We start from the raw sequence: 12,825 nt of genomic DNA, 5'->3' as shown, positions 1-12,825 counted from the left end.
CCTCCACAGTTCTTCAGGCTCCTGAACTTCCTCCACACCCTGATGATGTCACACATTTGGACCTGGTTCAGATCAGATTACAGTAAACAGAAAATTCCAGTAAGGATCATGTCAGCGTGTCTGCGCCGGTCCCACGTGTAATAAAACATCTATAACAGGACAGATCAGCGAAGCCAGGATTGAGCTGCTCACCTGTCCGAATTAGTAATGACTGGTCCCAGTTTAGCCTCAGGGGTCAGATAACAGGTGGATCCTCCTGCGGGGTCGAGTTAGGATGGAATCATCTGCAGGAACAGAAACAATTGGGCGGGAGAAGAACCTGGTCCAGAAACATTTGACCTGCAACACTCATCTACACATCTATACATTTATATATCTACTTCTACTCATCTATAAATCTGCTCATCTATACATCTACAATTCAATTCAATTCAGTTCAATCTTTATTTATATGCCACTTTTCATACACTGGGCAGCACAAAGTGCCTCACAGAGGATAAAAACAACAAAGAGAAACAAGAGAATCAAGAAAAAGGACACACACAGATACACACACACATACACACACTTAAACACACACACCCACACACACAAACAAGCTGAGACATGGCTGGGCACCGAGACCTGAGGTGAAGGAGACGCCACCTTTGGAGGCCCACCAGGCCAAGGGAGGTCACGGTCCGTGGCCACAGGTGGTACCGCCACAAAGACCAGCCCGACCCGGACAGACCGGAGGCTCCACACCAAGGCACAAGCCCCCTACCCCCCAGGCCAGAGCTGTCCACGGGACAGCACCCCCAGTGGTAGACCGGAAACATCTCCCAGCCTGGCAGGCCCCCATGAGGAAACACCATGAGGAGACACCATGAGGAGACACCATGAGGAAACACTGGAGCTAAAAACTGAAGGACTGAAACAGTAAATGGGATAAAAAGGTGTAAAAGCTAAAAACTGAGAAACTAAGAACTGAGGGAGTAAAACAGTAAAAAAGTATCAAGTAAAATAAGGATAAGACATAAAAAAGCATGAGAACATAAAAGAAATGAAAAATAATCAGAAAATCAGTTAAGGCCTGATTAAAAAGGTGTGTCTTGAGCCTCTTTTTAAAAACCTCAGCAGTCTCTGCGGCCCTGAGGTTCTCCGGCTGTTCCACAGTCGGGGACCAGAATAACTGGAGGCCGCTTCCCCGTGCGTTTTAGAGCTTACATGTGGAATGGTTTAAAGGCCGGTGCCAGAGGACCTCAGAGTCCGCGAGGGTTGATAGAATAGAAGCAGGTCGGATAAATAAGTCGGGCCGAGACCATTAAGACATTTAAAAACAAATAAAAGAACCTTAAAATCGACCCTGAAACGCACGGGGAGCCAATGCAGCGATTCTAAAACCGGTGTGATGTGCTCCCGCCCTCTGGTCCTCGTCAGCACCCGTGCAGCTGAGTTTTGTAATAATTGTAGGTTGGAGATGCTCTTTTTGGGAAGACCAGAGAGCAGGGCATTACAATAATCTAGACCACAAGAGATAAAAGCGTGCATCAGCACCTCCGTGCTGGCCTGAGAGAAACGGGCGGACTCTGGCTATATTCTTCAGCTGGTAAAAACCCACCTTTGTTATGTTTTTGATGTGTGGGATAAAACTAAGCTCAGAGTCAAAGATCACACCCAGATTTCTTACAGATTGAGATGGTTTAAAATCCTTTAATTTTGGTACAAGTTTTCTCTCTGACCTTCAGGACCAATGACTAAGACCTCTGTTTGGTCCTGGTTGAGCTGTAGGAAGTTTTCTGCCATCCATGACTGGATATCTAGAATACAGTTAAAAAGGGCATCAACTGGCCCTGTGTCACCAGGAGCCACGGCGATGTACAGCTGCGTATCGTCAGCAAAGCTGTGGAAGCTGATGCCGTGGCTCCTGATGACGTCCCCAAGAGGAAGCATGGAAAGATTAAAAAGGGTTGGACCTAAGATTGACCCTTGGGGAACCCCACATTTTGTCTCGTGGATTCTCGAGGAGCATGTATCCATACTTACAAAGAAGCTTCGATCAGTAAGGTAGGAGGTGAACCAGTTAAGAACAGTACCAGAGAGGCCGACCAGGTTCTTCAGTCTATTTAATAAAATATGGTGGTCGACTGTATCAAAGGCGGCGGTCAGATCCAGCAGAACCAACACCGTGAGCTTTTTGTTGTCTAAGTTACACCTGATGTCATTTAAAATCTTTAAAAGGGCTGTCTCTGTACTGTGGTTCATCCTAAAACCAGACTGACGCCTCTCAAAAATGTCGTTTGAGTTTAAAAAATCATTCACTTGATTAAAAACAAGTTTTTCTAAGATTTTACTTAAAAACGGTAAGTTGGATACAGGCCGATAGTTATTTAAAACGCTGGGGTCTAGATTGCTCTTCTTCAGAAGGGGCTCACCACCGGAGGAGGTGGGGAAGCCCCGTATGAAGAGAGCAATTCACCATATATAGAAGATGTTCCTCAAAGAATCCAGAAAATGTTTTAAAAGACAGTGTGGGAACTGGGTCTAAAAGGCCGGTTGTGGGCCTCACTGGGGAGAAAACTCGACCAAGTGTCCTCGCATCAACCAGGACAAAACTCTCCAGTGTCTCCTCAGGTGATGCAACGATCCAGGAGTGTTGGTGATTAACATTTGTTGGGATAAAGACTGGATCTAATACCATCGATTTTACTCCTGAAGTGGTCTGCAAAGGTCTCCCAGAGGGTGTCAGTTGTTGTTGTGGGACACCTGTTAAAATTACCGTTGGTTAAAAGCTCAATTGTGTGAAATAGAAATTTGGGGTTGTTTTTATTGTTGGAGATTAGTTTTTTGAAATGAGAAGTTCTTGCTTGCTTGATTGTGTTGTTGTAGGTTTTGAGGTGTTGATAAAATATTTCTTTGTGAATGGTCAGCTTGGATTTCCTCCACCTCCTCTCAGCACTCCTGCAGGTTCTCTTCAGTTTTCTAATTTCTTCATTTCTCCACGGTGGTGCACGTTTTGTTCTTACTGTTTTTGTGAAGAGTGGAGCCACAGAGTCCAGCGTTGACTTTAATTTATTGTTAAAAGTGTCAACAATAATCACACGATGCTGGTAAAATTTCTGCAGGAGTGCTCTGTAAGATCTGGATAAAATTTGCAGCCACTTCAGGAGTCAGGTAGCGTCTCCTCACCGTTCCCACAGGGGCCCCCGCTGGTTAAAACTGGTGATGTTAAAAAACACACAAAAGTGGTCAGACACGGCCAGATCCACAACAGGGGACCCACCCACGGACAGGCCATAGGTCATGACCAGGTCCAGGGGACCCACCTACAGACAGGCCATAGGTTATGACCAGGTCCAGGGGACCCACCTACAGACAGGACATAGGTTATGACCAGGTCCAGGGGACCCACCTACAGACAGGCCGTAGGTTATGACCAGGTCCAGGGGACCCTCTGCTGTGGGTCGGTTGTTTAAGATCCAAACTGTGAAGGAGGGTTAAAAATTCTCTGGACACTGGGTCCGAGGCGTTGTTGATGTGTAGATTAAAATCACCAGTTATTAAAATCCTGTTGTATGTAGCGTAAATGATTGATAAAATTCTGAGAATTGGCTGATAAAAGAGGTGGAGTATTGGGGTGGTCTGTAAACTGTTATGCATAGAACAGGAGGGCTGCTAAAAACAAAGGCATGATGCTCAAATGATGGAAACTTATTAAAAGAGACCTCACTTGATGACATTTGGGTCCTTGTTATTGAAGCGGTTCCACCTCCTTTCCTGCCCCCCCCCCCCCCCCCAAGCCTCTGTGAGAACAGCAGGTGCATCAGTGCCATGTCTCAGTGAGGAGAATACCATCGAGGTTTCTGTCTAAAATTAAGTCGTTTACTATAACAGATGTGTTTAAAAGAGAGCGCACGTTCAGCACGGCCATCTTTATGTCCGTGCTGAACGTGCGCTCATCCTGTCTTTTCATGGGAACGATAAAAGCACTGTTGCGTCTGGAAACAGTCCTGGGTTTCTGTCCGTATGAAATGATGGTTTCAATGGAGTGAATGAGCTGTGATGCTGATGGCAGACATGGGAGTAGTGATGGAGAGGCATGTATGGTGCAGCGTGGGGGGGTGAGCGTAGATGTGAGTGAGTGGGGGGCAGAGTGGTGGCGTGCATGTGCTTTAGTCGGAGGTGGATGGAGTGCAGGACTCTCCTACACATCTATACATCTACTCATCTATACATCTACACTCCTACAAATCTATACATCTACTCATCTATACATCTACACTCCTACACATCTATTCATCTATACATCTACACTCCTACAAATCTATACATCTACTCATCTATACATCTACACTCCTACACATCTATACATCTACTCATCTATACATCTACACTCCTACACATCTATTCATCTATACATCTACACTCCTACAAATCTATACATCTACTCATCTATACATCTACACTCCTACAAATCTATACATCTACTCATCTATACATCTACACTCCTACAAATCTATACATCTACTCATCTATACATCTAAACACATCGTGTCTCTGCACTTTTCACCTCTGTGGTGCAGCGGAGGCTCCGGCCAGCAGGGGGCGCTGTTGTCAGCGCGGACGTGGATTTAAAGCTTTTATCGGTTTATAGTTGGGATAAAGTCCGTCAGACACCAAAGATCAGCCTCATAAGGGCTCTAAAACATTCCGGGTCTTTATCAATCTCTCATCTCGTCCTAAAGCTGCTGTCAAAGTCTAAATATCAGTTTCATCTGTTTTGTTCTCATCACGAACACGACTGGAGAACAAATGTGGTGAATTCTCCTCTGACAATGTTGATTTTCTTTCATTTTCCCTTTTTAATAACCAGATTTATGGTGTAATCTGTGTTTTCCATTTTATCTCCTGCTTGTTTCCCTCAAACATCCACAAATTTATTATTTTAAAAAATATTACATTATTTTAAAATGTATTAGATGATCAATTATATTTAGAAATGGCAAAATTAATTACAGGAAGACAAAAGTTTAGAGTTTAATACAAGTTTAATTACATAAAATAGGAAAACAATTATGGTCTCTGGTCTTACAATTGCCTCATTTATGGTTGTCATGGCAATGTGGGGAAGTCATCAAGAACGTGTTCTAATCAGTGTTGGCTGATATTTAAATATTGTGATTAACAAATGAAACAAGTGTTGAAAGAGGAGCAGATCAAGAGTCCAGGAGGAGGACAATTCTGGCATCATGGGAGGGTGTGTCTGTCTCCCATCTGGGCACCAACGAAGAGGATCACTGAACCCTTTAAATCTCTGTACTGTCTGAGATATGTGATATATTAAAACGGTTTAAATGAAGGTTTGAGTGTTGTTTTATTGGCGACGGTCACGATTTTATCTTCACTTGAGCGACACATCAGGCCAGTAGCTCGTTGAGGAGCGTTAGCTAGCTGCCATTTCTAGATCCGTCTGAAGTGATCTTTACCTTTGACTCGGTCTCTGACCGACTGGATCGAGTTCTGCAGATTTCGTAAAGGTACACAAACACTTCCAACACAAACGTCTGAACTCATCTTCAAAGTTTGGAACTGAACGTGCTGCGTGTTGTGGAACCAACCGCAGCGCAGCAGCGGGGGACACTTTTAGAAGACGGACCCACAGCTACTTCCGGCCCGACCCCCTCATGCAGCCGCACCAGGAACTTCATAGTTTTGGAATCTTGAAACTTTCATGTGCTGTCGGACAAATGTGATGCTTTTGTGTTACTGACCATTTTAAAGGTTGGAAAATAGATTAAAACGTAGATATGAACTCGGGATGTTTAACGAGGTGTTCAGAGTGAAGGAACCAACACAAACTGATTCTATTATTTTATGAGGGACTCTGGACCAGCAGGTTCTGGTTCTGGTTCTGGGCTCTCTCAGTCTGGCACATGTCCCTTTATGGCTCCATGTTTGTGATTGTTGTATCTTCATATGTGAACTGAATGAATCTGAAGTGTAATAACAGTGTAAAAACCTTCCACTCTCTCTTGACCTGACAAATAAGACATTTCATTTAATGAATAGATTTTATTACAAGAAAAAGCAGGTATATTTTCATGAAAACAGCATTTGAATGAAAGGTGGCAGAGAGCAGAATATATCCTATATTTTCCATACTAAAATTTCCTTTTAGCTACTCAATTGATAAATTACGACCAGAATTTTCCATATATGATTTGAAACCTTTATCATGGATCAGTTCCTTGATTTAGCCTTTCAAAATTATATATTACACTGTTGCGTTTGCAAAGTAAAGGCAATACAACTTAGATTACCATTGAATCACAATCGTGTGTCTTTTATTAAAGCCACAACAACAAGTAGAAAAATCAAATCAGAGCGGGAAAAACCACACCCCCGCCCCTCAACTCCCACGGTCCGTTAAAGGGGCCGTGCCAAATTACCCGACTTAGTTGTCGGCAAATAGTGCGAGCGAGTGAGGAACTCATACATAGCAAAATGCTCAACAGGACTATGGCAATGGAACAGATATGAACAATTATGGTGAATTATGATATTTGAGGACATGAACAGCTGTAGAGAATTATGATATACAAGTGACCGCTACACATGCCCCCCCAGAATTCACCATCACAAATCAAGAACAGTCAACGAGTCGGGGCTCGAACGGGTCGGCCAGATTGTGTATTGGTGGTGCTAGGGGAGCAGGGGAAACAGGACGCGCAGGGCGGTCAGTGGCACTGACAGAGCTTTCAGGGATCTGTGTTCCTCTCAGTGGACTGGGCCGAGCGGGGGGGCGTCCACGCCGCGGGGGCACGGCCGTGGCAACTGGCTGACCAAGGTCCAAGTGAGCTGCCTTGAGGCGGTCTATCGTAACGCGTTCAGGTCGACCCCCCACGTCGAGCAGAAAATGCTTGTCCCCGCTCTCCAAAACACGAAAAGGCCCATCATAAGGTGGCTGCAGCGGGCCTCGATGAGCACCATGGCGGATAAAAACATAGTCTGCCCTCTCCAAGGATGGTGGGACATGGGATGGTGGCAAACCATGCTGGGAAATAGGGATGGGTGCAAAAACCTTGGCAGCATCAAGGAGTGTTGCACGCTGTGCGCCCGCAGACCAAGGCGCTGTAGTGTTGGGGACAAACTCACCTGGCACCCGCAGTGGCTCTCCATACACCATCTCCGCCAAGGAACACTGCAGGTCATCTTTGGGGGCGGTGCGCAGCCCCAACAAGACCCAAGGAAGTCTGTCTACCGAGCTACTGTCCTTCAGAGACGCCCGAAGAGCAGCCTTCATGGAGCGGTGAAACCGCTCACACATGCCGTTGGCCTGTGGGTGGTATGCCGTTGTGTGATGCAGTTTCACCCCTAGGCTCTCCCCTACAGAAGTCCAGAGCTCAGAGGTGAATTGCGAGCCACGGTCAGATGAGATGTCAACAGGGGGACCGAAACGGGCAACCCAAGTCCCAATAAACGCACGTGCCACCTCGGCCGAGGTAGCCGACTGCAGGGGCACCGCCTCCGGCCAGCGGGTGGTCCTGTCCACCATTGTGAGGAGGTAAGTGCAGCCGCGGGAAGGGGGAAAGGGCCCAACCAGGTCCACATGGACATGGTCGAAACGTCGCTCTGGCACCGGAAATGGGGCCAGCGGGGCCCTAGCATGGCACTGTACCTTTGAGCGCTGGCATGTGACGCACATGGCAGCCCAATCCCTGACATCCTTTCTGAGCCCATGCCAAACAAATTTAGACGTTGAGAAGCCTTCCTCCCCGGATGGGAGAGGTTGTGGACTGAATCAAACACACGCCGCCTCCAAACCGCGGGCACAACAGGGCGTAGCTGACCGGTACTGACATCACAGAGAAGCGTGACACCAGTGCTCCCAAAAGGAAACTCACGCAGCTGCAGCCCTGTGGCTGCAGACTTAGAGCTTGGACATCACTGTCTGTGGTTTGGTCCACTGCCATCTGTCCGTAGTCAAGTCCCATGTGGACGGCGCCCGTGACGGCCTGGGAGAGGCAGTCCGCAACGACATTGGTCTTACCAGCCAGGTGTTTAATGTCCGTGGTGAACTCGGAGATGTAGGAAAGGTGCCTCTGCTGCCGAGCCGACCTTGGTTCTGCCGTCTTTGCCATCGCGAAGGTGAGGGGCTTGTGATCCACAAAGGCAGTGAAAGACCTGCCTTCAAGCAGAGGACGGAAATGGCGAATGGCCAGGTAGAGGCCAAGGAGCTCACGGTCAAACGTGCTGTACTTCCGCTCATTGGGTTGTAGCTGCCTACTAAAAAAGGCCAGGGGTTGCCAAGCACCTTCTACCCATTGTTCATGCACCGCACCCACTGCGTAATCCGAGGCATCTGTGGTGATTGAGATTGGCGCGTCAGGCAATGGGGTGTGCCAACAGTGTAGCATTGGCCAGAGCAGCCTTAACGTTCTCGAATGCACGCTGTCGCACGTCGGACCAGTCAACCATGTGCTTGGGAACCGCCCCTTTCAAACAGTCATACAGTGGCTGCATGAGGTCCGCTGCCGGGGGGGGGAGGAAACGGTGGTAAAAATTCACCATACCCAGGAACTCCTGGAGCGCCTTGACCATGACTGGACGGGGAAAGCTCGCGATGGCCTCCACCTTTTCCGGCAGGGGAACTGCTCCGTACCGTGTCACGTGATGGCCCAGGAAGTCGATGGTAGACAGTCCAAACTGGCACTTCGCCGGGTTTATGATGAGCCCATGCTGGCTGAGGCACTGGAAAAGAGCCTGAGGTGTGCCACGTGCTCAGCCTGAGACGTGCTTGCGACGAGGATATCATCCAAGTACAGCGATCCCTCGCTATACCGCGTTTCATCTTTCACGGCTTCCCTGCTTCACGGATTTTTTTTGCGAGTCGTTCATTGCAGTTCTCAAATATAATCGAAGGTGGCATATCCGTTTATAAAAATCTTGCTCAGAAAAAGAAAGAGCGCCAACAACTACCCATAACAATGTTCTTCTCTTGGAGAAAGACTCCTGCGCCTTCAGTAGAAACAGACGCTCCAGCGGAGCGGAGTCAGGACGAAGAGGCTCAGCTGGGACTGAAATACGCCAGTGACAATGTTTCCAACCTTGGATTACTAGATTAAAATTATTGTTTTAAACAAAGTTTAACGCAACTCCCGCGATAAACGAGGGATCACTGTACACAAACAGGAATGGCAGGTCGCGTAGGACAGAGTCCATCAGTCGCTGAAAAGTCTGTGCTGCACTTTTAAGACCAAAAGGCATCCGTAAAAACTCAAACAGGCCGAACGGGGTGATTATCGCTGTCTTGGGGACATCGGCAGGGTGGACTGGTACCTGGTGGTAGCCGCGGACAAGGTCCACCTTCGAAAAGACCGTTTTCCCAGCCAGATGCGCGGAAAAATTCTTCATTCGTAAATAACAGAACCTGTGGTGACAATCGGCCCCCTCCATCAGGCCCAGGTGCCTGGATCTTCAGACAACCCAACTCCACCTCTGTAGCAGGTGGGCAGGCGTCAGTGGTGAACTTGTAAGAAGCTGCTGCCCGTTCACCTAAAGAACGGGCAGCAGCACCTCTTCTGTCTGGTTCTGATGCTGCTGAAGAAACACAAAAGGCAAATTAACGACACCGTCGGCTTCTCTGTGGTGGCGAAGAGCAACAAAATGATTCCAGCAGCTTCCAGCCGCAACCATCAAACATCACGTAGGTGTAATTATTACCTTTGGGACAGCAACACTTTAGGATGAATCGGCCGACAAAAACTCCAACTCCACAGACAATAACTCCAGCTAGAAAGCCAATAACAGCCTCATGCCCCGTGGTCGACCCTGAAAGAGAGGGAGGAGTTAAAGAGGACGAGTCGTCTCCGTTTCTTTCTCTCCGTTTTCATCTTCTCTTCATTTCCTCTGAAAATGTGAATTTTAACCATTTCAGAGTTTAAAACCAGGCTGAGTTTCCTGATTAATTCCTGGTTTAATCAGCTGCTGCAGGTCTGATGGGCTGTTAAAGTGATGACGTCATCACCCGGAGGCCTCAGCTGATTGGCTGAAACTCACCTGATGGGAGGAGTTAAAGGCACCTTTAAAGCTCCTGTGAGCACCTGAGCTGCTGCATCAGGAGACCTTCATCACCATGGAGACACCAGGTCAGCGCCACCATAAACACCACTGTTGTTTCTTCATCATCATCATCAGTCATTAAAACAACCTGTCAGCAACAGCATCATGACGGCCTGTTGCCATAGCAACAGTCTATCAGCATCACTCACTGGACGACACTTTAATCTGTTTGACGTCTTTTCATCTTTTGTTTGTTGCTCAAAATTAAGTTTTAGTTTGAATGTGTTCATTAATCTTTATAATCCCACAATTAAATATTATAATTCTGTTTTCTGAGGAGTTTCCCCACATAAAAATAAATGTTTTCTGTGTGTGTGTGTGTGTGTGTGTGTGTGTGTGTGTGTGGACCAGAATAAAATGACCGTTAGTGATTCAGGCTCATCAGAACTCAACGTTTCCGCCCTCTGACCCGTTAATATAAAACATTTCCCAACAACGACCACGATCATGAAGAAATTAACCGAGTTTAATCACTTTTACCAAAATCCCATCTGACCTGTCCTGTAATTAAATTAAATTAAATTCCCCCTCATGTTCTCTGCAGCGCCCCCTGCTGGCCACCGCAGCAGAGACTCTGAACAATGTTGGATTCTGCTGAATTCTCTGGATTTTGGTGAAAACTGGATCATTTGAGATGATGTCACACAAGCTTTGATGTCACTCATTAACAGGCCAATTTATAATCTGACTAATCTGTCGTTAATAAGCACAATAAGTGTTAAACATGAGGATCAGAGGAGGAACACAGCAGCCGTTGTCACGCTGGTGCTCGTCTGACCGCGTCATCGTTAGAAAGCTCTAATCTCCCTCCAGGCTCGTCGTGGGTGCTGATCCGAGGACCATCGGGTCCAGAGACACTTCTGAGAGACTTCATGGAACCAGAACGTGTGGAGGATCCTGGCAGAGCTGCACCGGTCAGGTGAGTCCAGTCACGTCTGACCGGTACCAGCAGAGCAGCTGCATCACCTCCTCAAACATCAGCTCCTTTAACCTCACACTGCAGCAGCTCCCGGTCTGGTCCTCCATCAACTGTCCTGATGTGAGGTTCTGAACAGGCACCTGTGAAGACCAACGTCAGATCAAATTGTGTCTCAGAGGAACAAGAACCATTAAACTCTGCTGAACTATTAAATATGACATTACAGCATAAACAAACTAGCAGCACATCAGCACTGACCCTGGATCAGTAATTAAACACTAATTGTGACGCACAACTTTGGAGACGAGTGATTAAATCGTGAAAGATGAAACCGTTGTTCCGCCTGCTGAGGGATCGGCCCCTCACAGAGGAATCAGCCCCACGTCGCCTATTTCACGCTGCATTTCCACTTCACTGTTCAGGAATTAAAGGTGAATGGAAGTCAAATGAATGATCTCATTTTCTCAATAATTCTCATGAAATTACTGAGAAACATTTGAGAGAATAAATGAACCAGAACGTGTGGAGGATCCTGGCAGAGCTGCACCGGTCAGGTGAGTCCAGTCACGTCTGACCGGTACCAGCAGAGCAGCTGCATCACCTGACTGGGACTCACAGGTGTGTCATCACGCTATGATGTCACATCCTGTCTGCTGCGCTGCAGCTTCCTGTGCAGTCTGATGGAATTTTACTGCCGTTTGTAAACAGTTTAAAGTATTAAAATAATTACAAATATTAATTATTAGTAGCCGTAGTGTAAATCCATAACTCACAAATGTAAACGAAGGTAGTTGAGCTAATCTGGTGACAAAACTCCTCCTGTGTGACCACACAGCTGTAGTCGCCGCTCCTGCTCACGATGGCTCTGACAGTGACGTAGAAGCGTCCGTCTCTCTCTTCAGACTTTGTCTCAAGAGCAGGAAGGACACGTCCAGAGCTGTCCTGCCACTGGACGGCAGGTCTGGGATGAGCTCCTTTAACCTCACACTGCAGCAGCTCCCAGCCTGGTCCTCCATCAAAGATCCGGATCAGCGGTTCTGGACAGGCACCTGTGAGCATCCACAGTCACAAATGGGTCATTAAAGAAAATCAAAATGGAAAGATGATCTTTGAGGGGAAATTAAGGGCTTTTAATTGTTTAAATGTAGGAGAAAACTCCAAATTTCAGGTTTTTTTAAAGTGATTATTTAAAATCCTGTTCAACATCATTTGACACCTGAATAAAAGTAAAAACCTTAAACTCTTAAATTGATTAAAATAGAAAACATTAAAATGAAGTTCCAATTAAAATGGTTGAAATGTTCAAAATATCACATTTAATTCCCCTTTTATCACATCAACAAACGCATCAAACAATCTCATCTGTTTGTCTGTGTAAAAACAGGAAAACTTCATTTAATCCGACCTTTTTCCAGGATTCCTGCACTCACCTTCTCCCGGTGGTCGAACTTTTATGATGCACTCTGAAAGGCAAAAACACAAAGGACAGAATGTTAGAAATTGTGTCTGAAATTAGCAACTTTACACACAGGTGACATTTAGAAAAAAAGAGCATTAATATTGTCATTTAGACACATTTAAAGTCGTAAGGAAACAACATTGTGACATCTGTCACAGATCAGACTGTTTCATAGAAGCGTTGTGTTGTGATTTAATTCTATATTTCAGCTTCTGCTCATCTCCACATGTTTGTAGCGTGATGTTTGTTCCAATCTCCAGTGTAAATATGTAAATGTTGCTTTGTGTGTGCAGACTGTTGCATTTGTCTTCTGCTCCCGTCGGATTAGATGCAACTTCGGAACATT

General features: G+C 46.4%; 1 protein-coding gene and 1 long non-coding RNA gene across 2 annotated transcripts in view; both read right to left on the bottom strand.

Moving 5' to 3' along the window:
• The window catches only part of LOC130523864 (hemicentin-2-like), a 174,734-nt gene that overhangs the window by 146,937 nt on the left and 14,972 nt on the right, over nucleotides 1-12,825 (bottom strand). The window contains exons 7-8 of the mRNA XM_057029467.1: nucleotides 12,451-12,483; nucleotides 11,794-12,069 (exon numbers count right to left, since the gene is read on the bottom strand). Coding sequence (XP_056885447.1) covers nucleotides 11,794-12,069; nucleotides 12,451-12,483 — 309 coding nt within the window. The remainder of the gene's footprint in view (nucleotides 1-11,793; nucleotides 12,070-12,450; nucleotides 12,484-12,825) is intronic.
• Nucleotides 2-5,769, bottom strand: LOC130523877 (uncharacterized). Its single transcript, XR_008950040.1, has 3 exons — nucleotides 5,466-5,769; nucleotides 193-284; nucleotides 2-62 (listed from the first exon to the last, which is right to left on the bottom strand). It is a non-coding gene; the product is annotated as an uncharacterized LOC130523877 (long non-coding RNA).

This window comes from Takifugu flavidus, chromosome 4 (genome assembly GCF_003711565.1).
Source record: "Takifugu flavidus isolate HTHZ2018 chromosome 4, ASM371156v2, whole genome shotgun sequence".
NCBI lineage: Eukaryota > Metazoa > Chordata > Actinopteri > Tetraodontiformes > Tetraodontidae > Takifugu > Takifugu flavidus.
Note: the sequence above shows the minus strand (reverse complement) of the source record. Positions and strands in the feature narration are given on the sequence as shown.